This window comes from Labrus mixtus, chromosome 6, assembly GCF_963584025.1.
Source record: "Labrus mixtus chromosome 6, fLabMix1.1, whole genome shotgun sequence".
Lineage (NCBI taxonomy): Eukaryota > Metazoa > Chordata > Actinopteri > Labriformes > Labridae > Labrus > Labrus mixtus.
In genome coordinates, this window is record NC_083617.1 from 20,395,952 (window position 1) to 20,423,319 (window position 27,368).

Consider the following 27,368-nt stretch of genomic DNA (forward strand, 5'->3'; position numbering starts at 1 on the left):
TTGTTTGAGAGATACAACCTTAAGTTATCAGGCTCTTGTCCTTTATTAGCCAGTTGTCCGGGAGACAGGAGATTTTCAATTGGTCCTCTCTTCTAGATTTTTACCACTCAGAGCCCTTTACATGTCTACATGTCACATTCAACCATTCACAACACATTCACATACTGATGGCAGAGTGGCCAACTTCCTCATGGTAACAAATCCTCCTAAATATTGAAACATAACATAGAGGAATAACAGAAATAAAGGAAAATGGTACCAATGTCTGTATTGCTTACTTGTAACAGAGAACACTTTTTGTCTGAGCTGTTCCCATTAACTACAGATGTACTGGTGAACCAAGCAACCTGAGAAGATTTTTGACCAAGTGAAAATAAAAAGTGAGGAAATCAGGTTAAATATTGGTTCGGCAAACAAGAGAGCTTAATTCCAATCTAGAACTACAGAGAGATGCTGAGCTCAATCTGTTCAACAGTTAAAAACAAGTAAGTCAAATAATAAAAGTAAGCTTTATAACAACTGATACAAGAACTCCCACCCTACTTCACGACATCATCAAATTAAACAAATCAATTTAAAATTAGGTGCAAGTTAAACTTCTGATGTGTTGTGTCTGTATCTGTAACAAAGTGTCCCTTTTACATCATATTTGGAGCCTGTTTTGATCCAGTGTGCTTTAGATGAACAGGGAGGCTCTGCAGAGTTAGCTGACAGGTGACTCCCCACCTGTCAATCAAAAAGCGTGGCAGTCATGGTAACTGCTGTGTATCCACTGGACAGCCCTCTGCTGAGGTCAATGTGAACTGAGACCAAACAGCCTGTGGTGACGGAGTGATGAGTGGAGGAGGAGGGAGAGAGCGACAGGAGAGATGAAAGAGTGCAGGAGGACAGATGAGTGATCCAGTCATCCAGAGCTAGCAGACATCCCAGAGGACAGGAAGCACTGTGTTGACCCACAGTCTGCTCCTTCCCCACCTTTTCATCTCCTCCTCCTCTTTCTCTCTTCCTCACCAGTTCTGTATAAAACAGATATTTTCAGTCTGTTTTTCATTCCCTTATCTGTACTAATTATCAATGTTCACATTATCCAGACTGGATCCTTCCATGTCCTGAGCAATTGTTCAGGAAATAGTTGTTAAAACTGAGGGAAAAAATAATAATAATAATAATAATTGTTACCCTTAATTGATTTTGATGAGTCAAGACAACTTACCAAACATTCCTACCTATTTTTAAATATAAGAGTACCACATAGACTAAACACTCTCTCAGGTGTTGTTTAAATGTAATGGTGCTATTCATGTATGTTTTTGTGCTTTAAAAAAATGAAAACCCAGATGCCAAGGAGATCATTTAAACTGAATCGCTTCTTCGACTTAGACTTAAGAGTCTAATAAGATCACTTTAAGTAAACTTTACCCATATCTGACTGTGATTTAAAGTTTACAGAAGAACGCTTATTTACCAGTGCAGCAAAGTTTGAAGTAAAAACACTCGTGGTTTGAAATGCTGATGTTAAGTATTAAGAATTTTCCTGTTCTAGCACCTTATTCAACTTAAAAAGCTTTTGATTTAACACAGGAAATAAATCAAAGCTGGTCACTTTGTAGCATTTGGATAATTTGTTCCCCCACGTATACTGACATATCAATGCAGGTTGGGTGTAGTGTGAATGCCTTCCTATATATATATATGTTTGGCTTGCAGCTGCAACCTGCAAAATGGGCTATAATTAAAATTCAGGCCTGTTATTGTTTTATTTATTTTTTTCAAACAAAGATATATTAAAGGATCGATGGGTGCCGTGTGCACTGCCGTGCTACTCATGCGGAGTGTAGCTAGAGCAGGAACAGACAGCTTTCATGATCTGAGTATTCTAGCGCACTCCAGGATTGTTCCGATTGACTTTAAAGTCACTCTGAACAATCCCGGTGTGCACTAGATTACTCTGATCTTGAATAAAGGAAAGTGAAATAACATTTATCACTTCCTTAGCAATCAGATGTTAACACAGAGAGTTTAAAAAATACAACAAAAAAAAACAAATTCTGCACCAGTATGACTTTATTATAATGAGGAAGATAGTTCACTGTTGTCCTTTGTTTTTGTGAATAACATGTTTTGATCACAGTGCCTGTCATCAGTGCTGCTGATTTTGATTTTTAGTTGATTTAATCATTTTTGAAGGTTGTTTTAAGGATTTACACTTCAGTGCGGCCGGTCTTTTCCTTCTCTTTAAACACTCATTCTTTACCCCCTTCATTCAGCCTCCTTTGCCCTGACCTCGGCCTCCTCGCCTCCTGCTGTGGTATCCCAGAGGCCCCCGGGGCACCAGGCTCCTTCTTCCCCTCCAGCCCCACCTCCACAGGAAAGCCCCCAGACTGCCGTCAAATACCTCCACAGATTCTTCCTCCTGCTTGGATGCAACGAGAGGCCCCTCGCGGCTTCTCCTCACTTCCACCGCAGGCCTCGGAAATACCTGAGAGCCCCGAGTGCGGTCGCCCTGTGACTGACCAAAACTCACTTTCAGGAGGTTCAAACCACAGATGTTCACACTCAGATTGAAATCACTGCTAAATCTGATTATTATGGACGCCAATCTTTATCAGTTCAAACATAAAGTCACAGAAGTAACAGTGAAGTTGATCAGATGGATTGTAGGGAAAAGGGCTGTATGTCAATATTTTTGACAGGATTGTCTGCTTATAAGACCAGTGTTGCTGTGCTTCTGGTTATTTATTTAAAAATGTTTCTGACATATAGATGAAGAGTTCTTTCTTAAAGCCCCTGGATACCCAAATGCTTATCTGCCCTGTTGTTGCTTAATTTAGGGTCTTATTAAATCATATTTAGCATAAAGTTTAAATTTGCATTTAAATCCTGAATCAATTATTCTAGTTGAAGTTGTGACGGTCTTCCTAGTATTAGTTTAGAATTGGATGTGAATTCGATTTTATATTTCCCAAGAAATTAAGTAATACATTTCACAATTAAATCATAAAATGTAAAAAGTGTAGGTATATTAAAAAAAACCTTCAACCTCTATGCCTAATAAAAATTCAAATACATTTCCCCTTAATCTGTTGCTGGGCGTGCTGCAGGTCCCCCAGCGTCCACTCAGCCATGAGAATGAAGCAGTCACACTGAAGCTGGTCATCAGACTCCCTCTAGTGGTCGGCACTCTGCAGAGCAACTGTAAAACTTTGTAAGTGCTTTAACTCAAGCACTGCACTTCTTTGGTTTACTACCCATCATAATGTCATGCTTCTTTATACATCACTACAGTACTGCAGAGTGTTTTGTACTTTGTGCTCAGACATTCGTGTGACAGCTGTAGTTATTTGATTCATGTTGCCCTTTGAGTAAAACATGAAATGCAGTAGGTTTACTCATACAAGTGCACTAATTGTTATTAAATAAATACAAAAATTCACATCTTCTTCCACTGCCATGGGTACTTCCCTCCTGTTTTTGGTTCTATTTGCCTCCTGATACAAACTCAGTGCTAACACAAGACAAACTACCTCAAACTATATCATTGTCATTTACAAATGTTTGTCACTTTATTGAAAAATGTAAATAAATAGTTTTTTTTTTTTTGGGGGGGGGGGGGGTAGGGTTTTGGGGGGGTTCATAAAAGCGGCAGACAAAATGAAACAATTGGAAATGTCTGCTAAATGTTGGTACAAACTTTGCACAGATGTCTTGTATTATTCTAATAAACTATGTTTGATTTCTCTGACAATAAAGGTAGGTTTTTTTTTTTCAACTTCTGAGTTTGTCAGACAAAATCGAAGAAAAGTGATATGAACATTCTTTCCCTTTCTATTATTTGTCATACAATGAATGCCTGTTTTATTCATTCATTTATTTTGTATTTTATTGTTTGGCTTGTGTTTTATGTTTGTGTTTAGTGCTTTGTTAAGTACTTTGTAAAAGTGGTTTGAATAAGGTTGTACACATAAACCACCTTATTATTGTTATTATGATCATATAACATTCTCAAAACCCTGAACAGAGCTGAAGGGGGTCGGACTTTTGACGACGCATTGACTTTGTTGCGGTTTATTGGGTAATAAACGGACGTCTATTTAATGTGTTGTCTCTCTTGATTCCTGAGCTGAATCAGTCTGTGACAGATCATGTCCAGTTGAAAGAAGAGACAGGACATAATTTGCTGAGATATTTATTTACACATTAAACTAGTGGCCATTATATGAAAAGAAAGAACATTTTTACAGTTTATTTACATCACCTGTAAGGCATTATGAAGAACAAACTGTACACCGAAATGTATCAATAAAACAAAAACAAACTAAGTCAATTTGCATGAAAATATCAAATACAACTGATAGCAGTGATCAAACTTAAATAGATGTAGACATGAAACATAAAGTTATTCAGAGGAAATATCACATTAATCTCACGCTCCCTCCGCAGCTCTCTGAATGTTTCATCATTAATCTGGAGTGAGGTCAAGGCGAGGGAGTGTTAAACCGGCCCGAAGAGGATTCTGGGTAATAGTGACTCTGATGTACCTGCTGCCTAAACACACCGTATTGCACTTGAAGTCTAAAAGAGTGAACATGATAGAACATACAGATAAAATCCTTTGACATTTTCAACATGTCTTTGTGTTTAATCTTAACTCCTCAACACTGAATATATAAAGATGAAAGTTTGATGTTCCTTCTATCAAGTCGGAATGAGTGACGACTGTGAACACTGACAAACCACCTGAAAACACGACTTTACCTTCCTGTTTTTGACTCAGTTTTGTAACAGTGTTTTTGTTTTCATTGAATGTGTCTTAAATCATTAAAGATCAGGTTCTTAAAAAACAAGTCTGCTTTCTTACAGGGACAGAATATTTGTAACCAATGACCTGACAGGAAACAGGTCTTTTCTGTATCTTGCAAATTAATTCTACAGAATCAATCTCGTACATGTCCGGAGTAAGAACGACATTACATGTGCTGCTATTTCTGTTTACCTGGCACACTCTTATCAATTAGATAAACATGAAACTTGAATATAAGTTTATTTTCCACTAAAAAAAGATTATTAACCGATTATAAAACTGGATATTCTAAATGCTGCCGAGTGTTTTTAAACTGATGTCATTAAGGTTGTTTGGCTTTTGAAGACCAAATGAAACCCCAAATTCGACCATCTGTAAAGGTCAACTTTCAGCGTCAGGGAATATTTTTTTAGGATTATGAAACCTCAAATCCATCAACAGTCCACTGAGCTATAATAAAGCAGGCTGCTGGCGGTTTAGAGATAAACGTTTTTAGTCTCCCACACTGATAAAGGACAAACTTGAAGGAGGCTCTTTGTGTGTTGGAAACCAACACTCTAAATTTGTGTCGCCAAAAAAAAAGTCGATTTGAGTTAAAAAAATAAGAACATCATCACATTTACATAGTTTCTGTTGAGAGTAACAAAAAAGAAAAAGATTAAAGGAGAGTTCATGAAGAATCCTGATCATATATTTGCTAATTTGCATATGAGAAACATTTTTTAACAGCTGACACGGCTGCAGCATTGCACACGCTGTAATTAGTGCAACTGCAGGAAAAAAGGCTCAAGTTCACAAAGTGTTGTCTGTCAACGTGTGTTCACTGTTCTTTAATAAAACCAAAACGTGTAGATCCACCTGAGGATGTTAGTTGCTGATGCATGACAATAACTCTTCCCTTTAAAGACTGATAAAATCACAGCAGAGGAAATGGCAGCGTTTCGTCATTTTTGGGTCTTTTATATGATGTTGTTCTCATTTCAATGCAGGGCTCACGCTGCCTTTCACACTTGATTTGCAAATTCATTTTATAATCTGGAATCATTCCAAATCCGCTCTGTTGTCAAGTGCTGACTTAATTAATACGGTGGTCTTGTTTAATCATAGAAATACACAACAGCTCATTCCTAAACAGCTGGGAGGCTCAGCGGCTGTTTTAGTATCGAGTTTGAGATCATTTGAAAAATGTGTTCACCTCAAACTAAATTTTAGCCACCTCTTTGAGTGGTCCAACAAACAAAGCACTTGGGTCATACAAACATCAATATTTAAAATGGTTAGAACACTGGTGCAGACTGGTTTTGTCAGCTGGGACATGTGAATACTGGCTTCTGTTTGGAAAATGTACAACAACAATCCTTTAGTTATGGAGTGATCTGGTGAACACAAATGTGTCAGAAGAGAATTAACTTGAAAGTCTGGAAAAAAAAGACGCTGACGGAGAGTTTAATTCTTCCTTCTGACCCTCGAAACCATCACTTTGTACCCTCAAACTCATTCCTTATAAAATGCTATCTTGCTGCTTTTTTCTACTGCATTTGGGGAAAAAACAGTTCAAGAAGTCATGTGATCTGAACTGTCTTCACTCGTCATATATTTAGCGTTGCAGGGACTAAGATGCACAAAGAAATGGAGGTAAGTGGATGTACAAACTAAAACTGAAGGAAGCTCTAGTCTTCTTTTTGTCTCCTTTCACCTCACCTCCTCCTCCTTCTTCTATGTCCTCCTTCTCCAGAGCTGCTTAATGCCTCCAGTAAGTTTTCTGCTTCAACACGCACAAAAAAGCAAAGTGGAAGCTTGGTCCACATTTTTAAGGCCTGCTCATTTGCTGGTTGGGAACGAGGAAAATCAAGAGGTAGGGATACAATGAAGGTGAACGTTACGGTGGAGTGTGATCATCAAAGGAGTGTTAGCACAAAGTCACAGAGCAAAGACGAGGGGGATGTAAAAGCACTTCAACAGGCTGAGGAGACCTGAAGGGATCATGTGACAGTCTCAATCTTAATTGATGAAATTCATATACATGGAATAACACGGGCGCTGCCAATACAGGCAGACGACTGGATGGTTGTCGCTGGAGTTACTGTGGCACACCTGTTACCAAATATGGGCACATCATGGCTACCACTTGTCACCTTTTTTTGGTTTATTTGGAGTGTTATTGGAGGAACTATTAGAGGGTAACACTACAGTATGTAAAAGGCTGAAACTAAGTCAGTATACATTCACAGATTGATTTTCTTTATCGACTTCATTTATAGTGTTTTTGGCAAAAAAATGCTCAAAGTTTGCAGGGTCTGACGTCTAAATGTGAATCTTTCTAGTTTCACTGAATATTGACGTGTTTGGAGCTGTTGGTTGAGCAGAACGCGCCATTTGCAGACATCATCATGTGGTCTGGGACGATATTGTAAATTGTATTTTGTTGATGTAACTGATTTTTTTTTTAAACTAAATGAAATGGATATTCTTGCTTGTTGAATTTAAATATCTTTAAGTTTCTTTCCTCTTCTTTTTGGATAACATTTTCACAAATTAATAAGTGACAGATGTTTTGCTGCAAACACTAAAAACCTTCATCTTCAGGCCAGATGGAGAGGAACTGAAAGCTGTGCAGCTGTTCTTTTGTTTTACTTGATGTTTCTTTCAATCTGCTCGAACAAGCCATGTCGGTCCTTTAGTTTAACCCCCCCCAACATCAAACAAAAGGAAACTATGAGGCACTTAATGCCCTGCTTATTTAGTATGAGCTCACTACGTGTAGTTTCAAAATGAGGCAGCTTCAGTGCTGCATCGATAAAGTGCTCTGCTGGAAACACTGATGTGAAACTGTAATCACTCCTCACTCCTACATTTACATGAAATGTTCGCTCACTGTGGTTTCACAAGACTTTTAGGGAGAAATTTTGACCAAACGACGCAGTCATAATCTGACACTTATTTCTCTCTATTAGATCTAAAAGCCGGTTTAGTTACACTTCAATAGGGACTGTAACGTTCCAGCTCTAAAACATCCAGCTAACAGTCTGAGAAAAATGAAAAAAAGTGTAGAACAATGTAGAAAATACTTCATCATCCCAATAGAACATGTGATCATTATTTGCTTGTGAAACATCAGAATCACGCAGCATTTCGTCACACTCTGCTTGGGCTTAATTAGTGTCACTGATGAGATGTGGGTTATTGGATTCCAAAACACTACATTGTACAAAAATTATTCAAATTGCAAAAGTGTTTTAGTTACTTCTCACGTTCAGGTTTGTGTCCCTGAAGGTGGAGATTTGAAAAAGGTAAGAGGTTAAAGTGGGAGGCTAGCCATCTGCATCTGTATGTTCGCATGATTAGCCGTGCTAATCCAGATTCTCATCATGTTCACATCCAGAGGTCTGGTTCAATGCAGCAAATGAATCATAGTGTAATATCCAAACCGAAAGGAACTACATACTGTAGATAGTTCTACCAAGAGGTCATTTCTGAAGCCGTAATAAATCATTAGCACCGAAAATTAGAATGATTAGAGTCTTTGAGAATTACACAGGGCGTAGTGCTCAGTGTTCGTTTCCCAGCATGGAGGCATTACTACAACAAGCCCGCCTGCAGGAGGAATAACACATATACCATTATCTGGAATTTTTAATTTTCCAAACTATTATCTGTCTGGTGAAATACTGTCAATGGCGGTGGGAGTACAGAACAAAACCAACCACTTTCGCTTCCCGCTCTGGTTCCATCACAGTCTTCAGGAAACATTGAAGTCTCTTCTTTCTTCCCCTGGCTGGGTGCAACAGCTTGCAGAAAAAAAGTCTCAGCTCTGCCCGGGTAGTTTCACGGCTGGCTCAAGTTTCTGCCAAGCTTCATAGCTGAGCTTCAGGGGAGTCTTTAGCTCCATGCTACTCTGCTTTAGCGCTTTGATTTAGACTGGAGAAAGATGGCGTCAGAGGTCAAGGTTAGCCAGCGTTAGCTTCTCAAAGCTGGGCTGCTGTTTTTGTCTGTCTCCTTATTTCCATCCTTCATCAAAGCTGAAAACACCTGGGAGAAAACAAGAGAAATTCATGTTGTAAGTTATGAATTCAAACATCGGACAAGCTAGAAACATAAAGACTAACTTTTATCTGAACCCTGGACTTTGACGGGTGTGATACTGACCTGAGCCCAGCGGCGGTTTCGGCTGATCATGTGTGTGTTGGCCATGGCGATGAAGAGTGTGTGTGACTGCAGGTCCTCAGGCAGGCGGGTAAGGAACTGAGCGATGTGGATGAAGTCCATCTGGAGCAGGACTTCCTCGAACAGACGCAGGATGCCCAGCCCTGTCCGAAATAAGCTCTCCTCCCCGTCCCGGCAGAAGACGTCCCACACCCGACACGCTACGTCCAGAGGGAGGGACTTACTGTAGAGTGTGAAGATCCTGCACAATAATACAACACACAGGTTTAACTTATCAAATATAATAAAAGGTAATCACACAATCAGAGTGCCTGTTTCAAAATGCATGACAAGTTAGAATTGGACTTACAACCCCAGAACCTAAAACACTGGGTGGACGGGGACCCATTGTGTTCAGAGAAAGTAACTATGAGGCATATTCTGTCAGGTTGTAAGAATAACAAGGTCGATATACATACATGACGACATAAGCTGGTGTTGAAAGGCTTAACAGCAGGAATTGAAAGTAGACAAAGACAGGTGAATTCAGAATGTAATAAGGAAGAACCAAAGTTACATATGTCACTATGGTTTGCCTCTGGCGCTCAGAGAGGATGAAATATAATGGCAGCTATTCAATTTGTCCGTGAGGGAAACAGAAAGGAGGTAGATTATTAGCAGGCAGGAGTCAGGCCACCTTAAGTTTATGACTCTCTGTTTGCCACAAATCAACTACTTTGCCCTTAATTTAAAGAACAGTTACCCTATTCAAGATTTAATTTGAGATCATTCTGTGCAGGATAAAGAAAACAGCAATCTCTTGTAGCTGCCTACTGGAGGTCAGTTTTCATAAAGTGAAATTCTCAGACAGAGATCAGAAGTCTGTTGGAGAGACTATGGAGCCTTTCGTCACTCACCAGTCAATCAGATAGAGGTCAGGGGTCAGGTTGTTGGTTTGGAAGTGATTGAAAAGGCGGGGCAGATTCTCCTCAAAGAAAACCTCGAAGGCTGCAAAATACTTCAACATCTGGCAGAGAGAGAGAGAGAGAGAGAGAGAGATGAGAAAAAGGAGAAGGGTTTAGGAAACAAACTCTGTAATGTGAATAACAGTTGCAGTATGTGTGTTTGTGTGTGTATGTGTGTGTGTGTGTGTGTCTGTCTGTGTGTACCAGGTCATGGTCGACTCTGAAGAAGGCCATCTGACAGGGTTTATTGAGCAGGTTGGCGAAGGTGATGAAGGCTTCGGCCTCCTCCAGGTTGAGGATCAGCACAGCGGCGATGAACGACATGCCCTGAACCTGAAACACAGGACAGCCGTTTAGGTTTAATGATTATTTTCACACAATTGTCAGTGAGCTTTTCAGGGTAACATGCTGCTTCTCAGATACTTCTACTTCTTTGGATATTCCTTGGACAGTCTTGATGATTAGACACAGGGTATATCTTTAAGATCAACGACTCAAACATCACTTTTGTCAGTTAGTGTTGCGCTGAAAGTAGTGGTAGATAAATATGAACTGTTTGTTTTGAGGGTGGAATGAAAACGTGAACTCACATAGCCAATGTCAGGTCTGTAACAGGTGTAGGCCCCCAGTACACTGTGTAGGAGGTCATGATAGGGACCACCCTGCAGAGAGAACAGAGGGAATGTTAAGACAGATAAAAGATAAAAACAGGCACACAGCGGGAGGATAAGGAAATAGTGCTAGCTATTGGGGAATTTTCCTGAGTCTTTCCTGCTGCCTTTTACATCTCTCACCACAACTTCAACGCAATTTTTTTTACTAGGGGCCTAGCAGGAAAAAGTCTGGGTAAAGTCAAAGTGAACAATTCAGCTGTTTGTATTCACATGTGCAGCTAACTCCTGAAAAGTCCAGGATGTTTTTCAGGAGATTTGTGCACGTGTGAAAGCACTATACTGTATGAGTTCATCTTGATCAAAAGGACTGAAAACTATAAAATGCTTACAGTTAGGAAAATGTATTTTGCATGAAGGATAAAGGGTGTCTTACCTTCTGGAAGATGAAGAGGGAGGGGAACGTTCTAGAAATGTCCAGTTTAATAAGGTCCAGACTAGACTCTCTGTCAGCAAGAGAAGCCCCTCCATCTATCAGAGAAATGATGATCAACATGTTATTTCCTCCACTTTGTTGTCCATGTATTTAACTGTTATAGTCAGTAGATTTTAATATATGTTTTGATTGAGACTAGTTTGAGTTTGAAGAGTTCAGATAAGTGCTGCGTCGTACCACTCTCGTTGTCATTTACTGAACTGGTTTCACTGTAACTCCTCCACTTCTCTTTGGCTCTGCACAGGAAGATCTCATACAGCTCTGCACAACAAGGGGAAAAAAAGCACATTAGGTTTGTAAGTGTCAGTAAATACAGAAGCCCTGCAAGCCCACCGGTCTTACTGAAGATGAGATTCTTGTTGAACTTCAAAAGAAAAGGATTTTAAAAAACAAAAATGTGAGTCTGTGAATTTGTGAATTTGTTCGGGGACTATTTTAAGCAGCGGATGAATCCACATGGACTCTAGTAAGTATTTTAGGCAGCAGGGCATTGTTGTGGGACAGAGTCAAAATAAACAACATTGTGTGTGTGACCATGGTAAAGAACATGTCAACAGTGTGTTATTTTGACGACCATGGAGCAGTTTGTACCTGGTGTGATGTTGAGCTCGTTGCCGATGGCCAGGCTCCACACTCTGCCTCTGACACTTGGAGGAAGACCCTGCCACCACAGCTCCCTGACTCTCCTGGTCCCCTTCCTACACACATGCACATAATGGCAAGTTACCATTTCAGCACAAACAAGCTGTATATTTGACACACGCGTAAACTTAAGGAGACGTACATGGTGTCCCAGTGCGGCAGGATCTCGCTGTTCCAGATGACCATGGCGTTGGAAATGCTGTCCTCTTGTCTGTGCCTCTCCTTCATCTGACGCTTTTTCCTCTGGGCTTCTTTCAACTCTGAAGAGGGAGGGGGGATAAATATATGGAAAATTCCATTAAAAAGTCTTGAGTCAATGTTAATAAATGTAAGGCTACGACTGTATTTTTGATTCAGAATGTATCTCTTTTTCCATCGATCTGATAATGAACCATATTCTATTAAATGTTTATACACCCTGTCTCTTGTCAATGTAATAACAGTTTTCAATCAGAAAATTAAAACTTAAGTGGTGGCGGTAGCCTAGTGGTTAGTGTGCGCACCCCATGTACATCGTCTATAATCCTCCAAGCGGGCAGCCAGGGTTCAAACCCCACCTGTGGCCCCTTTTCTGCATGTCATTCCCCACTCTCTCTCTCTCTCTCTCTCTTCCTCTCTCTGATTTCTGACTTTATCCACTGTCCTATCTCTGTAATAAAGGCATAAAAAGCCCCAAAATTCACCTAAAAAAGGGAGTTACCTCACTTTTTAAAGATTTTGTCTGTCTGAGCTAATATGTTACTAACACATTAGTAGAAGCTGTTGTTGCCAAGGTCCGTTTTGCTGTTTTTTGGCAGCTGATGTAAAAAGTTAGTTTCAGTCCCTGGGTACATTCAGATCTTTTGATATGCTTCTTGAGTGTGTGTGTGTCTATACCTCTCCTCTTGGCTCCTGCCACCATCTCCTCGTACTCCATTTTGTGCCTCTGAGTTTCCTCCATAGACTTGGCAGGTAGGTTCCTGAAAGTGTGAGAGAGAGTCAGTCAGTCAGTCAGTCAGGGAGACAGACGGGTATACGGGCAGTCAGCCAGTTGGACAGATTGCATTTCTCTTCCTGTCAGGTGTTCAGCCACACACATAGTGACTCTCTGTGTTTGATTGAGATTCCTTGTCATGCTGCGGCTCTCACCAGATGCTCATTCTTGCCGATCAACAACAAATCGCCTGTTTGAGGACCACCTGGCAGCATTGAAGAAGCTGCTTCTAACTAACGGCCATAGATTCATCTGCCAGTGAGATGTTGGATGGTCTAGAGAATATCAATTGGACATTAATATTCAATGATGAATTAAACCAAGACACCACAAGACTTTAGACTTTATAAATTAAAAACAGAAGTAACTGACTTAATTTTCACATAAGAAGAACAAACAAGACAGGGAAAAGTAACATTTGAGAAGCTGGAACAAGAATAAGATTGACACTTTTGTTGAAAACATTGAATGGATTAATTATATGGTTGCATCAAGGGCTAAGTCAATCTTGTATATAAAAAGGCTGAGACAAGTCTGATAACATCACTATGGAATGTCCTAAAATGGCCACCATACAGAAAAATCTATTTTGATTTACTGTAGGTAGCAAGAGGCCACTGTTACCATCTTTAAACAAATATATATATATATATATATATATATATATATATATATATACACACATGTTAACCTACTGTTGTAAATAATGTAAAAATAGAAAAAGATCTTTTGAACAGTTTTGTTGTCAAGGTTTCATGGGGGGCTGCTTGTGGGTCTACGAACCTCTATCTCTTGGTCAGTGTATTAGAGTATGAGAAACATCCTAGAGACAATCATCAGATTGAAAAGATGATATTTGAGTTCTGTATTGTTTGAGTTTGTGTGCCTGTCTGGTACTTACGGCGGCCGGTCCTCCAGGATGAGAGCTGTGGTGGAAAGAGGCTCAAATTCCAGGTTCTTCCTCCTCCCTGCAGCCAGGGGGAGCTGAGGACACACGGACATGTCTGCGTCCTTCTCCTGCTCCTCCTGTGGACATGGACAATAGAAAAGAGGATTTAGAGAGATGGAATGGTATTCATTTCTGTTATTTTCTCTTTAGAGTGTCTTTAATGGTCCTTTACAGTTGAAAGAGAGATTTACAGGCAATTAAATGCAAATAACCTGTTGATTTTTTTTTAAATACATTGTTTAAAAAAACTCCCCTAAATGATCTCCCTCAGCAGACAGAGTTGTCCAAGTTGTCATAGCAATGAAGATGTTCTAATACCAATAGTTTGGGAGCACCTTTACATCTTTTTGTCAGAACAGCCACTCAAGGGAACAACAGTGGAATTTTTCCTTGAGTTGTTTCCAAGTTTTACAATTAACTTTCAGTTCTTGAATTCAAAGCAAATGAGAAACAGTAACTCTTTAAAGTGCTCAGAAGTATTCCTCTTTAAAAACCTCAAAGTCCATGAAACAGAGCAAACTCCACAGAAAGAGGAAGGTGACACTCATCTTCTAATGATTATTGTGGGAATCTCTGAGTGCCGTTTAAGTTTCTGTTTCAAGACCAAAAAAGACCTGTTATTCCGTTCTGTATTATTTATATCAATCTGGAGGAATTACAAGTTCAGCAACTTTGCTCCCTCTACATTTCTGTTACTTTTCATTTATTTACTGCTAATAGCACAGTTGGAAAATGGAAATAATAGGGATCTAAGGACAAAAAAATGCTCTCAACACTTTAATCAAGGGGGGGAAATGCCTCCAAGATTTTACCTCTATATCTAAGAGGTAAAGCATACAGATTGTCTCTTCAGTGAAGCATGCAGTGCTCGCGTTAATTGACTAAGTATGTAACAACCTTCTTTTTATCTCGGGTTTCCTTAAATTAAAGAAGTGCATGTATAGTACCTTGATTTTATTGTTTGGTTGTCAATTTTGTTGTTATCACGGAGGACACAGGATATTGTATAAGCTTTAATAACCTGAGGGGAGTTATAACAGTATCATTGTGAACAAAATGCTTCTTTGTAATTGTGAAAGAAAATGATAAAGTTATACAAAAGTATGTATGACAGCTAATAGCTAATACTGCCTTTTTTAAAGGAAGGAAACAGGTCAATATAATACCTGTAAAAAAATAGTGTGTTGTGCTGGCTTTAAGTTTTAACAAGTTGGTTCTGAATTGTAGCTAGCTAACATTAATGTTACAGCCTACATTACATTACGGGTCCTGCTGATAGACTTATTTGTCTGCGTACAAACCAACAATGCAGGTTTTGATTGTCAAGTGTAATTTTTTTTTTTCATCCAGGCTCAAAACGTCAACAGGACTAACATTAGGTATGCAAAAAGCATGCTAACAATATATAACATGTATTCTTCATTTAGCTAAAACTGCAGGCTGCTGGAATGTTTTTCAATTAGATTAAAGTAGTATCTTAACTTGTCACAAAATGCTTCTTATGAATCAAATCCTAACACTAAAAACATTACAGAATTCTGTGATCTGCAAACTTCTACACCAGGCGTTCACACAAACACAAATGGAGCAATAGTTGATCAGCTCCTACACGGGGAAAAGATGTGGGTTTGTTGAAAGAAAGAATCACTAAGTCTGAATACATTACCATCAGTGTGTACATATGCACACTCACACTCCAACACTTATACGTGTCCACAAAGCTACCAAGTGTGTATGTGTGTATATATGTGGTCATCTGTGTGTTTGTGTTTGTGTGTGTGCATGTGCATGTGTGTGTGTGTGTGTGTGTGTGTAAAGCCCAGCACAATAAACGGTTCATTCGCAGACAGCTGTGGGTCAACAAGACAAGCCTTTTATACACACACAGGTGTCTCAGCTTCACCAGCAGAGGGCAGCAGAGTTTCCTCCGTGCCTCTGAAGCTTTACTGCTGCTGTGTCATCAGTTCAAAGATGAAGTGAGAGTCATATGTATGAAGTCATGTGATTTCCAAGTTAGCTTGACTTCACAGTATCATTGACTGAGTGTCAGTAAAAAAACACTGTAAACATTCTGTAAAGGTTTCAGAGTGAGAGCAGATGGAGGAAGCAGTAAAAAGTCAAATCTTAGTCCACTTGAGGTGAGACTCTGACCAGAAACAGCCGTGTTGATAGGATATAAACAGTCATCTTACTGTTCAGAATTGATAACAATAAATGACCATCTTCCTTGTTTTATATTCTTTTTGGCTGGTACATAATTAGAAATAGTATAGATAGAGCTATGGCGAAAACCCCTTTTTTCAAACTGAGAGCTTGTATGATTATTTAGGAAAAATGTGCATTTAAGTATGGAAATCTACTGAGCCAGCCCAAGCGGGATTTGTCAAACTTCAGGTTTTTGTAATTCTTTGTAATTTATTTTTTAAATTTTCTTTCCCACTTTACCAATGCCATTTGGTTTCCACAACCTTTAGGCTATAGAGTGAATCATATTTAGGACAGGACCTGCTGTAGAAGTTTAGCAGTGGAGTCATGTCAAGAGTAATAATGTGTTTTAACTGTGGGAATGACACTCCTGAAATCATTGTGGCTGATGAGGTTTTACAGAACATTAACAGGATTTTTATTTTGGCAGAACTGACTGGTTGTCCCTCAGCGCCTCTAAGCTAATACCTTGTGTTACAAAAAGAAAAGAAATGTATTTAAAAGAAATAATGAAGGCATCAAATCTCCTCCTCCTCTTTTCTTCTTCTCTTGCACAGTGTTGTGTCTCATGTGTCAGCTATGCAAGGCCAAACCACATCTGGCAGGCTCCTTTCCTGATGAATCATCTGACTCTGGCTGTCATCATGTGAGCAGAGTGAGTGCAGAGAGCAGCGGCCTTCAGCGCGTCTCTTCTGCCTGCACAATGCAGGGTCAGAAGCTACCCAGGAGCTAAAATAAGGATTGAAGGTATTCGGTGTCTTATTTGGGAGAGCTTCAGAAGGATGGTACAGCGTCTCTGACTCGAGTGTGATCAAACTAATGGATATCTCATTGTGAGCTTCTTCACAGTTTTCTGTTTTTGCCTGACAGGAAAAACAAATATCATTCAATGAAATCAAAACAGAGACACAACCTGCTAACGCAGTGTGTGTGCATGCGCAGTGTGTGTCGCGTGCTTGCTTGTATGTGTGTCAAGGATACCACCTGCTCTATGACAGCAGAGGAGCAGCTGTGTGTGTTTGAGTGTGTATGGGTGTAATTTCTGGCAGGCTCTTAAAGCAAGCTGCAAGTGGGGGATAGAGGGATACATTCTGAGTGTGTGTTGGTGTGTTTGTGTGTTTGTGTGTGTGGACTGGGTTAAAATCTGCATCCTGAGCTGCAGGCAGTGAGTGGTAGTTGCCTAGCGACCACATACACACACAGTAAATCCATTTAACAGTCTCATACCAACCACTATATTGCTTGTAAACAGACAAGGGCTAACAGCATTAGACACTGGAGTCTTGACTGCATCATGCTAACCAATAAGACATCTCACCGGCTTAAAGGGGTCATATTATGCTTTTTCTGGTTTTATATGCTCTTTAGTGTGTTTTCCAAGTGTCCTGTGCATGTTTAGGCACATCTATGTGCAAAAATTCAAAGTGTGCGTAAACGCGGCTTTTCCTACGTTCTCCTGTTAGCTGTAGCATTAGCCGCATGTAACGCTCGATTCTAGCCCCCCTCGAAAAAAAATTGCCAGTGTGATGTCTTGTCAGTGTGAGATCACTGATCTAAGCCCATTGGCTCGTTGTGGCAAGCCCAGCAGCTCATGTTGCACGCCCGTTAACTTCTGTAGCACGCCCACGATATGCCGTAGCCTGCGGTAGCACAGTAGTGCTAAGGTGCTAATGTTTATGTTCCCCTCGGAGCCAAAGTGTCTGCATTCCCAATATGGTAAAAGGGACGGGACATTTCCGAGAACCGTGCTGAGCGACTGACCAATTACGGCAGAGCTGACAGGCCGACCAGTCAGATCAGACTTGGCACACGTGAGGACTCTGAACGTGGGCACTTCAGAGCCTTAGAGAGAGAGTCAGAAGTGAGCCGGTGCATGGAGCAGCAGTACATGAAAACAGACACTTTTTTCGAACTTTAGCTATTGTGAACATACTTTAGTAGATACATAGATTAAATATATGAACCCCAAAAAGAGCATAATATGACCTCTTTTGACAAGCTACACTTCACTGTGTGCATTGGTTTTTACTTCCTTGGTTGAGTAAGAAGGAAGGAGCTCCAACTGAAATATAATTAAGTATCTGGATTTTTAAAAAAGCCCCTCTAACATAAATTCAACAAATAATCCAAATGTTTTTTTACATGATTCACTCTAGGGCTACAAACCACAACCATTAATTTCTTCAATCAAAATGAGTCATTGGGTATTAAGATGTCCGGAACAAAACACCTGAAAGTGATTTATTTTAATGTCTTTTTTTTTGTCAGACAGTCAAAGCTACAGAGAAATCCCATCCCCCTCACATTTCTTCTTTCAGATTTGCCTTCATGTAGATCACATTTTCACTTTGGAAAATACACAATAATACTGCTTTAACAAGAAAAATCACATCCTCACTTCCAACTCCCCAAAAATATCGACAAAGCCACGGAAGAAGAGCAGGATCATTGGTCATAAGCTAACACTAGAACAAAGGTATCAGGATGATAGTGAGCATTCACTTGTATTATTTTGTGGCCATATAATAACTATTTTGGCAGCAGGCCATGAGATTTGTTAAATGTTGTTTAATGTATGACAAAGGGTACACGGGATTTTCATGTTTTGTCTTTTTGGTCTGGCTACGGGATGGCTGATCACACGTGAAGAAGAAAACATGTGAACCTTAGAAACAATTTATCAGGAAACAAAAGTTTAAAGTCCAAGACATAAAGATGGAGCACTTTCAGTCCCCCAACAATGTCTGTGCAGGAAATACAGCAGATAGAAGATGGTACCACCCTGCACATGATGGTGATGATCATGTCAGTTTTTGTGTGTGTGTGTGTGTGTGTGTGTGTGTGTGTGTGTAGAGCCTACCTGCTGAGTTAACTCTGGGGAGGCGGGTTCTTTAGTTTGATCGTCCTCTCTGGTTGACGTCTTTCCAAACAGTCGCCACCCTGTTGCATTATGGGATAGTGCCTTGGGCTCTTTGGGTTTTCTAGAAAACAGGCTCCTGAGAGAGAGAGAGAGAGATAAAGAATTAGATTCTCATTATAAACACGTGTCTGCTCACATTGAACAATACTCTGTTCTTGAATTAAAGCAAAACAGAAACAATAAGTGGATGTACACAAATCTGAGAAAAAAAATCCAGAATACTTTTAACATATCTTTCCTGGAGCTTGTGTTAATCAGCAATTATCTTTTCATATGTCCTTTATGAAGCTTAACTTGACTACTAAAAGGGATCTTTATGGCTATGAAAAAACAACAGTTAAGCAGTCCTTTGCCAGTTGTAGCACAGATAAAACACAGACATTAACAACTCAACATAATAACACAATAGTAAAAGGCACTGTAGTCTGAAAAAAAACTCTCAAAAGTGGCGAGGTAGTGTCAAACAGTTGTCTGAACAACAAACAGTCATAAATAATAAAGTGTTGGCGCTATGATTTTGGGTAGTCGTGTTGGCTGCCTGTGAAAAGAAGCTGTTTGTCTTTATTGTCTGGTTTCTCCTTCCAGAGGAGAAGGGCAAGAACAGACTCTGTCCAAGCTGGATGAGGTCTTTTATAATACAGTTGGCTTTTCAATGGGGCCATGTATATGTGTGTTTGTCAGTGTGGTCCCAATCAACCGCTCTGCCGCCCTCATCACCTGCTGTCAGACCTTCCTGTCCTCTGCTGTGCAGCTGTGAAACCACACAGTGCAGCAGTAGGCCAGCAGGCTTCCAATGGTGGAGTGAATAGAAGAAGTTAATAAGCAGGGAAGTGAGTCTGCTTCAGCTTCCTGAGGAAGTGGAGTCTCTGCTCGGACTTCCCCACCTGGTAGGACTTGTTTTTTTAGTCCAGGTGAACTGAGATGCCCAAAGAAACGTTAAGCTCTCCAACCTCTCTACCTCCTAAATATTGGATGTGTGTTAATGTAGAAGTAGAAGTGTTTTTCTTCTTCTTCTAAATGAATTTGATGTTTTTGTTGCATGTTGGTGTCATAATATTTTGTCGGTTACAATATAGTTTCAACTTTCTTTTCAGTGACTTAGGGCACTATCTCAGAATCTCTATCTAAAAAGCCATCTAAAATCAAAAGTTATTGCGGCAAAACTGAAATTCCAGAGAAAAACTTTCAGTTCCCCAAAACGACCGAAGAATCCAGAAATGCAGATATGACAGGGAAGACGTAATGCAGTAAATCTACGCAGATCATCGTCAGTCTAACCACAATTGTGCAGCTGAAGCAGTTTTTCGTGATGCTGGAGGGAAAAAATTAATGCCAGATCAACAGTTTTACGTTCCTTCAGTGGAAGTGTCTGCTGTTCAGCTGCTGGCACGACAGTGAGGGGGAGCGAGGGAGGGGAACTGAAGGAATTATGAAAAGGAAGTGGAGCTGCGAAGGAGAACAAGAGCAAATACACACACACGCACAAGATGCTGTGACCTAAGCAGACAGCCAAGCAAATATTATTCTTCTGCTCTCTACAGGCTCCAGTTTCATCACTCTAAAGTGTTTTCGTGTGTGTTTGTAAATCCACTTAAGTGTCAGACAGCAGGGCTTGGATGTCTCAGTATTACATGTAGTGATTAGGAACGGCCCTTCATTCATAAACGATTGTGCTGTTTCATTTGTACAGTGTCTCTTTATACTTTTTGACCTTTCATTTTTGAAGTTATAAATGTATGATGCTCAAATACAGTCAGCTGATCTATCAGACTTTTTGGGAATAAGAAGAGCGATTTGCAGTCTTGTAGTTTAGATACAACAGGTTAGGTTGTCACTATTCATACTCCAGCAGGAGCAGCAAAAAGAAACCAGTGTTATCCTTCATGTCAGTTACATCTAGCTGTTCCACTGATCAGAAGCAGCCTTGTTCTCATCAAACACCTGAGCAGCACCTGTAGCTGCTCATTTAAAAAAAAAAAAAAAAGGCATCACATGGTGGATCCTGTTTTATCCCACAGAGCAACAAAGAAGACATCAATAATGTCATACAAACAGAGACATAATGAGCCTGTCTAACAATGAGTGTGTGTTTTTGTGTTGTGGGTTCGATATGTGTAATAGGATCTAACCTCACTCCCAAAGAGGAGCAGACAGGATGTGTGTGTGTGTGTGTGTGTGTGTGTGTGTGTGTGTGTGTGTGTGTGTGTGTGTGTGTGTGTGTGTGTGTGTGTGTGTGTGTGTGTAAATAATTCATCACAGAGGTGATCAAAGCTAACTGAATTAAATGTGGGTCAGTAAATGGAAGTGAACAAAATACTTCAAGAGACAGAACAGGAGGAATGTCTTGATTTTTGGAAGCGACGTTGCTGATGGGTGTGTATATTTCACCCCTCAGCTTCACACTCCAAGCTGGTATCACAAAGACAAACCGCTTACATTGCATTTTTAAAGATGCCAGTACTGAGAGCCCTCTGATACAAGAGCACTTTAAAAAAAAACACACTATTGGTGAAAAACACTGACTGCTGACATTTTGCTAGCTTTGACAAACATCACACTCTCAGCCAGCTCCACATTGTTATTTTTTGCTATCATCACTTGATAATCTAACTGGAACCTGATTTTGGGGAGGGCTAACAGGAAAATGTTTTTGGTATCAGATCAGTGCATTGACCTGAATAGTTGGCCAAATATCTCTATCGCTGCTTTTCAACAAGCATGGCAGGCAACTGCTTTGGGCCCCAGACCAATAGGGGGCCCCTTAGGGCTCACAAACTTAAACCAAAGCAGTGGCCCCAAATGTGGATATTTTTGCAATGACATGCTCCCTAAGAGCCTCCATCTGTTGCCTCCTGTTGCCATGTTAAGCGTTGCATGCAGTGAAAACCAAAGTTTGTCCATGAAGTAAACAAAGAAAAGTAAAGAGGAATTATTCGTCTACAGGGGGGGGGAGAAACACACTGGGACACTGGCAAACATAATGGTGGTGATGAACGCTGGTTGGAGGGCCCCCCAATTGACTTTTGCCATGCAGGGCCCAACCAGACTCTAGAATCACCACTGTATATCTCCTGATATAATATATTTTGGCTAATTCAACACAAGATTCCACTGAAAGTGGATGGGAGTTTGATGATTTAAATAAGTTAGCTGTTCTAAATTGACCTTTTAGGTAATGATACTGAGGATTAAGGTCACACAATGTTAATAAATAAGAGCTGCTAATGAAAAGTTTAAAGTTCTCTGTAATCTGCTAAAGTGCAAAGTTTCTTAAAGTTGCATTCCTGTTTGTATTTGTTTAGCTCTGATCGTTTCAGCTGCTGACCCTCCCTGACTTGCCATCGGCTCTGTGAACCAAACAGCCAGCGTGGAGGTTTTCCAGTAGGGCTGTTTTCTCTCCTCCGTCTGTCTGGATTTACTCTCAGACGCAGTAACATTGGAGCCAGCTGCTGAGGCCTGTGTCCAAATCCAAAACCAGGCCTGAAACAGATGGGGATTTAACAAACAGACATTTTCCTACACCTGCCAGTCAAGCCAGATTTGACTGCCTCAGTAAACACACAGAGAAAAGAAACCCCTCTGGCGCTGAGCTGGGCTGCTGTCTTTCAGATGAATTCAACTTTGTCAAGACTGAGGTGCTTTAGCTTCACTTGGCCTTTCACTTCCTTGACAGTCTTTACAGGAATGTTGTCAGGCCGCCGTTTCTTTCCCTTCACTTTTCATGTTTTGTAAAGTTGATGATCAAATATTGTTGTCCAACTTTCCAAGACATTGACTTTACTGGAAGGTATTTAGTGCGGCTCCTTCAAAGCCCAACACATTATGCAAAGGTGGTGGGTCAGAATATCTGTTTGGTAATATCATCATCCTGACTTCTGTGATACAATTATCAAATTTCTGGAGCTAAATATTTGTATAATCATTTCAAAGAATGCAGTGCTTTGAACAGATTTACCAGTCAGTTATTCTATCATTCCCATCCTTAACAATATAAGACGAGATTGAATTTGGAAATCCTCTAAGGAAGAAGCTGACTAAATACTCTTATCAGCTGTCATCAAACAGCAAAAAAAAAAAACATTTTGATTAAGCCTGGAGCTGATTCGCCTCTTTTTAAGTGTACAAAAGCTGTTCAAAATTCCTCAAAGTCCTTTACCACATTAAGAGACGATCAGATTCAGCCTCTCTTTGACTTCTATTTACTTCTCAAACAGTGCTTTAACAAGTTCATCTTCTGTAATTCTCTCCTAATTATCCTCATGTTTGTTGTCCTTCTGGCCTGTAAATGTAGACACTCCTGCAGATTTTAAGTTTTAAACAAACAGCCCCATCAGCAAACTCTCTGCCTAGAGGCAATGCTTTAAACTCCACACAGCCAACCTGCCTGACCCACCTCGCTCTGATTTCTGAAAAAAAGTTTTCTAGTTTATCTTTCTTATATACAAGTAATCCTCCCCATGATACAGTTCTGTACCGATCACATTAAGCCTTCCTGAATGAGAAGACACTGAAGCCCTGCATTCTTAAATCTATTTGTTTCAATGAGTCTCTGAACAGTGACAGAACACAAAACTGTTACAGATGAAACAAGACAACTGTGCACCTGACACTCAACACCCACAGCCATCAATATGGATCACATAATTGATTATGTCACATTTTTTGATATACTGTATAAAGTACATTTCTTCTTCTCTTATACTCAGTGGCTGTATATTACATAGTTAGATGACTATTGTTGATTTAGTTTCCAGTGGCTTTCACATCAGATGGAAAACTCTGCATTAGAGTGTCCACAAACTATTCATTTTGTAATTGATAAATCGGTGGATAATTTTATAATTGATCTATTACACAAATAGATCAAATTTGTGAAAAATGTTTGGTTAGTTTCCTTAAGCACGTAGTGACTTCTTTAAAGTTTGCTTAATTTGTCAAACCAGCGGTTGAGAAACACAAAAATCTCCAAATTGCAATTTTTTTAGATTCTGCTTGTACGATCACCATATGAATCATTGGTCCTTAAATTAAATGGTCAATGATTAATCATTGCATAATAATTCACACATGGAAAATCTTACCAAAGAGATCTGTTTTGTTTTGTAGATTTTTGATATTTGTTTCTAACAGCCTTCGACTGCTGGTGTTGGGTGTTTGTTGTACTCTTCAGGAAACTTCAAAATGCAGTATTTTTCACGCCTGGCATGTGTACAGTCACAACATCTGTGCAGCAGCGGTGCAAAGGTTAAATGGTGTGATGAAGCAGCCTGAAGCCTCAGCAATAGAAAGAAGAGCATAGAGAGAGCAGTAAATGAGGGCTAAGCCCTGAGGACAGAGGCTGCACTCAGTCAATGCTCACTGAGGCCTGCTGTATCACTTACTGCACATACATAACTGGGGCATGAATAACATGTAGCCTATTGCACAGCTATAGGCCCCAGACTGCAGCTCTGACACTCTATGAAAAGAAGCAGATAAATGTCAAATGGTCAACTTGCCCAGCTTACCCCCACCTTAATTCCTCTTTTATGACAAAAAAGTAATATTAAATATGGGTCATTTGGTGCCATTTTAGCCAAGGGTTTTTTTTTCCTTTTTTGATTTCTTTGAGCCATTGCGCATGCCACTTAAGTCATAAAAGTAATACAAAGTTGTATTGGCTCTTACATAAACAGACATATCTGTCTACCTGGACAGACCCCAGTGCTAACCAAACAAGGAGACCATTAGAGAGGAAAGAGTTAGACCACAAATATCTCCAAATAAAATCTATTTGTTATGCTCCAGATGCTGAACAAATGCCAGATCCTCATTACAAATTGAGATATGTTCTTGATTAACTTACATCCAGACCAGATGGAGGAGGAGACTTGGTGGGAGCTGGAAGGAAATGACTGAAGGAGAGAGGATGAAGGTGTATTTGAGGGACAGGTCCACTCTGTGCACAAACCAGTATTGGCCTCAAGGTGAACCTGTTTCTCATTTAAATATTGTCAGACTCCAATGATCTGCCACAGAGGGAGGGACATTCTGAGGGTATTGATCTTTATTGATTGGTTGTATGAGGGATGCTGCAGGGTAGGATTGAGTGTGAAGACAGGAACAAGGAATGCGTTACAGCAACATGTGAGAGTTAAAAGGTGTTTGTATTTTTAACCTCTTAATAGCATTCTACCCGTGTTAGCTTCAGATGCTGGGGTCCGTATGTTCTTGCGACAGCTGCTCTTGTTGCCACAGTATCTGAGTACATATCTCCATCCGTTCATGTCTGACCACAGCTCAACGTACACGCCTAGCTAAGACTTCAACCAAACACAACGGCACCAAACATATTATACATACAAATAAAGGAAAAGCCTTTGTGTATGAATTATCCATTATGTCTATGACTGTTCTAAAAAAAAAGATTTGTCTGTTCTCATTAGTCCTAATTTTGTCCTTTGCTATTTAAATGAAATGGTGGGAACAAAACGCAGTAAGAAAATGGATTGTATTCTTCAGTTGGATTTCTGTTTATTTCCTTTAAATCTGAAACAGTGGAAGGATAGTGAATATGTCTGTGGACCTAGTTTCCTGTGTCCAATACCTTGCATATAATGTGCAGTTTAAAAGATGCAGGAGCAGTTTGGAGTACTAAATGAACCATATCCCTATAGTGTCAACTTTTTCAGATTCTTTTAAGTTTGTGGCTTTTTTTGCTTTTTTATATTTACCACATTAATGGACTGTGTGTTCACCACCAGTGAGATAGACTAGGGGGGGGAGAGAGAGAGAGAGAGAGAGAGAGAGAGAGGGATGTAGTATTACCTGGTAAAGAAATCAGCAATGCCGAACCTCTTTGGCATCAGCTTGGGGTCCGAGCTGTCTGTCTGCTCCGTTAGGTCTGGCAGATTGTCCGGGGCGCTCTGTCTGCGACCCGCCTCCAAAACGTTCCTGAAGTCCTCCTCGTAACCCTCGTCTCCAAAATAAAAGCCGCCATCGTCGTCGGGGGACAGCGGGGTGGCGTCGCAGCTGAGGGAGAATGCAAGGTTGGGATTAGTCCTCAAACTCTGTGGCCTGACGGGCAAACTAAGGTCACTGAAGTCCTCGTCGTCCCCCCTGATGTTGGGTTCAGAGAGCGGGCTGTCACCGTTCACGTTGGAGGGTGTGTGCGTAAAGGGTGAGGGGAGTTTGGCACTTGATCCCTCGCAGGGAGAGTCTTTGGACGGGGATGGGGCGGAGGGCTCGAAGGAATGATTGAGTTCTGCATAAGCTGGTGCCTCCTCCCCCGGGCACTGAGAGCCCGGTGTCACACTGAAGGCCTTTAGATTCAGACAAAATCCCGACCCGGCCCCGTTTTCCTCCCCTAACCCCAGGTCGAAATCAACTGCAGTGTCTTGCTCGGCCGAGAAGTCCGAGTCGGGCCAGTCACATGAATTCCTGGCTGTTGCCACGATGTGTAAACCACCGTTGGCTACTTTCACTTCCTCGCAGTCCACGTCGCATAAACCGAGTCTCTGGTCCAGACTGGAAAACATCTCCGCTTGTTTGCAATGGGCTACATCCACGTCTGGACCGCCGCATCCCGGGCTGTCAACATCCCCGTTGGGCATGCTCACATCTGGACCCGAGAGGACATCCGTAGTGCAGGCGCAGTTCCGCTGGTGCCTCCCCGTGCATGGCAACCGATCAAGTAGAGTAGAAGTCCGTACGCAGCCGACCGACTCTTCTACCGGGGTAACGTCGTCGGAATCCGGGGTTTCCCCTTCGCTCTCCCCCACAGGATCCTGCCGCATCTGTCTGCCCCTTTCCACTGAAACCCGAGCCCCGAGCACAGCTGGACAGGAAGCGTCAGTGGTCCCTGCGAGGCCGAGCCCATCTCCTTCCCCTTCCCGTCCTCCCCCTCTTTCCAGGTCGATCATCGTCGGCTCTGCCTCACCGAATGACTCAGTAAATCCGTTCATGCCACTGTGGTTGCCGCAAACCCCAGAAATCACACAGCTGTCCGTCAGCCGCCCCGGGAGGCACTTCTCCCCCGCAACCAAATCCAACATTATCTCCCTCTTGTGTGGAGGCGGCTGCACTGAGGCGTCTCTGTTTACATTCCTGCCGTTCCCGGTCACGTAAATGTGACCCCTCTCGGCTTCCTGACCCCCACTGTCACCGGTCAGCAGCGCTGTGCTGTGGTCTTTGACTGCGACGTGAGCTTTCTGACCCGATTTTCCTCCCGCGTCCACCCTTTCTTCGTTCTCGTTAAAATCGACAGCGAAGGACCCTCCGTTCTCAGTCGTCGTTTCCATGACCACTCAGTCCGTCAAGTGAGCCTCGGCCCACGGAAATAAAATCCTGCAACGAGTCCGCCTGTTCCGTCGGCCGAGCTCCGCAGCAGCAGCAGCAGCAGGTTTTGTTGTTCTTGGAGGAAGGGGCTACCATTTTAGCCAGGGATATACCAACGTTACCTGACAGTCACATGATGCAACATGTTACGTCCTGGGGTCTGAAATGACAATATTTTATCAGTCTGGTCGGAGGTGACGTCGACGCAGAAGCAGGAAGATTAATTAAATCCCTCAACGTTCAGCTGGCTGCTGCAGCGGTATCCCGGCCACAGTCCAGCGCCATCTTGAAAATACCCCAACAATGACGTCATGCCTCCCACTCGCTCTGTATCTGTTTTGATTCAC

General features: G+C 41.1%; 1 protein-coding gene across 1 annotated transcript; it reads right to left on the bottom strand.

Moving 5' to 3' along the window:
• Positions 1 to 4,170: 4,170 nt before the first annotated feature.
• Positions 4,171 to 27,338, bottom strand: tbc1d12a (TBC1 domain family, member 12a). Its single transcript, XM_061040382.1, has 13 exons — positions 25,513 to 27,338; positions 18,646 to 18,781; positions 13,533 to 13,657; positions 12,535 to 12,617; positions 11,801 to 11,918; positions 11,608 to 11,714; positions 11,194 to 11,277; positions 10,957 to 11,051; positions 10,500 to 10,571; positions 10,114 to 10,242; positions 9,862 to 9,971; positions 8,948 to 9,206; positions 4,171 to 8,830 (listed from the first exon to the last, which is right to left on the bottom strand). Exons 1-13 carry the CDS (start codon positions 26,982 to 26,984, stop codon positions 8,759 to 8,761), a joined length of 2,862 nt encoding a protein of 953 aa, XP_060896365.1. The 5' UTR covers positions 26,985 to 27,338; the 3' UTR covers positions 4,171 to 8,758.
• Between the last annotated feature and the right edge of the window lie 30 nt (positions 27,339 to 27,368).

Excerpts from the sequence above, each read along its gene's own strand:
- tbc1d12a (XM_061040382.1), bottom strand. The coding sequence starts at position 26,984 with ATGGAAACGACGACTGAGAACGGAGGGTCCTTCGCTGTCGATTTTAAC. Across the intron at positions 9,972-10,113 it reads TCAGAGTCGACCATGACCTG|ATGTTGAAGTATTTTGCAGC; the intron begins GTACACACAGAC and ends TCTCTCTGCCAG. Across the intron at positions 9,207-9,861 it reads GACCTCTATCTGATTGACTG|GATCTTCACACTCTACAGTA; the intron begins GTGAGTGACGAA and ends ATTATTGTGCAG.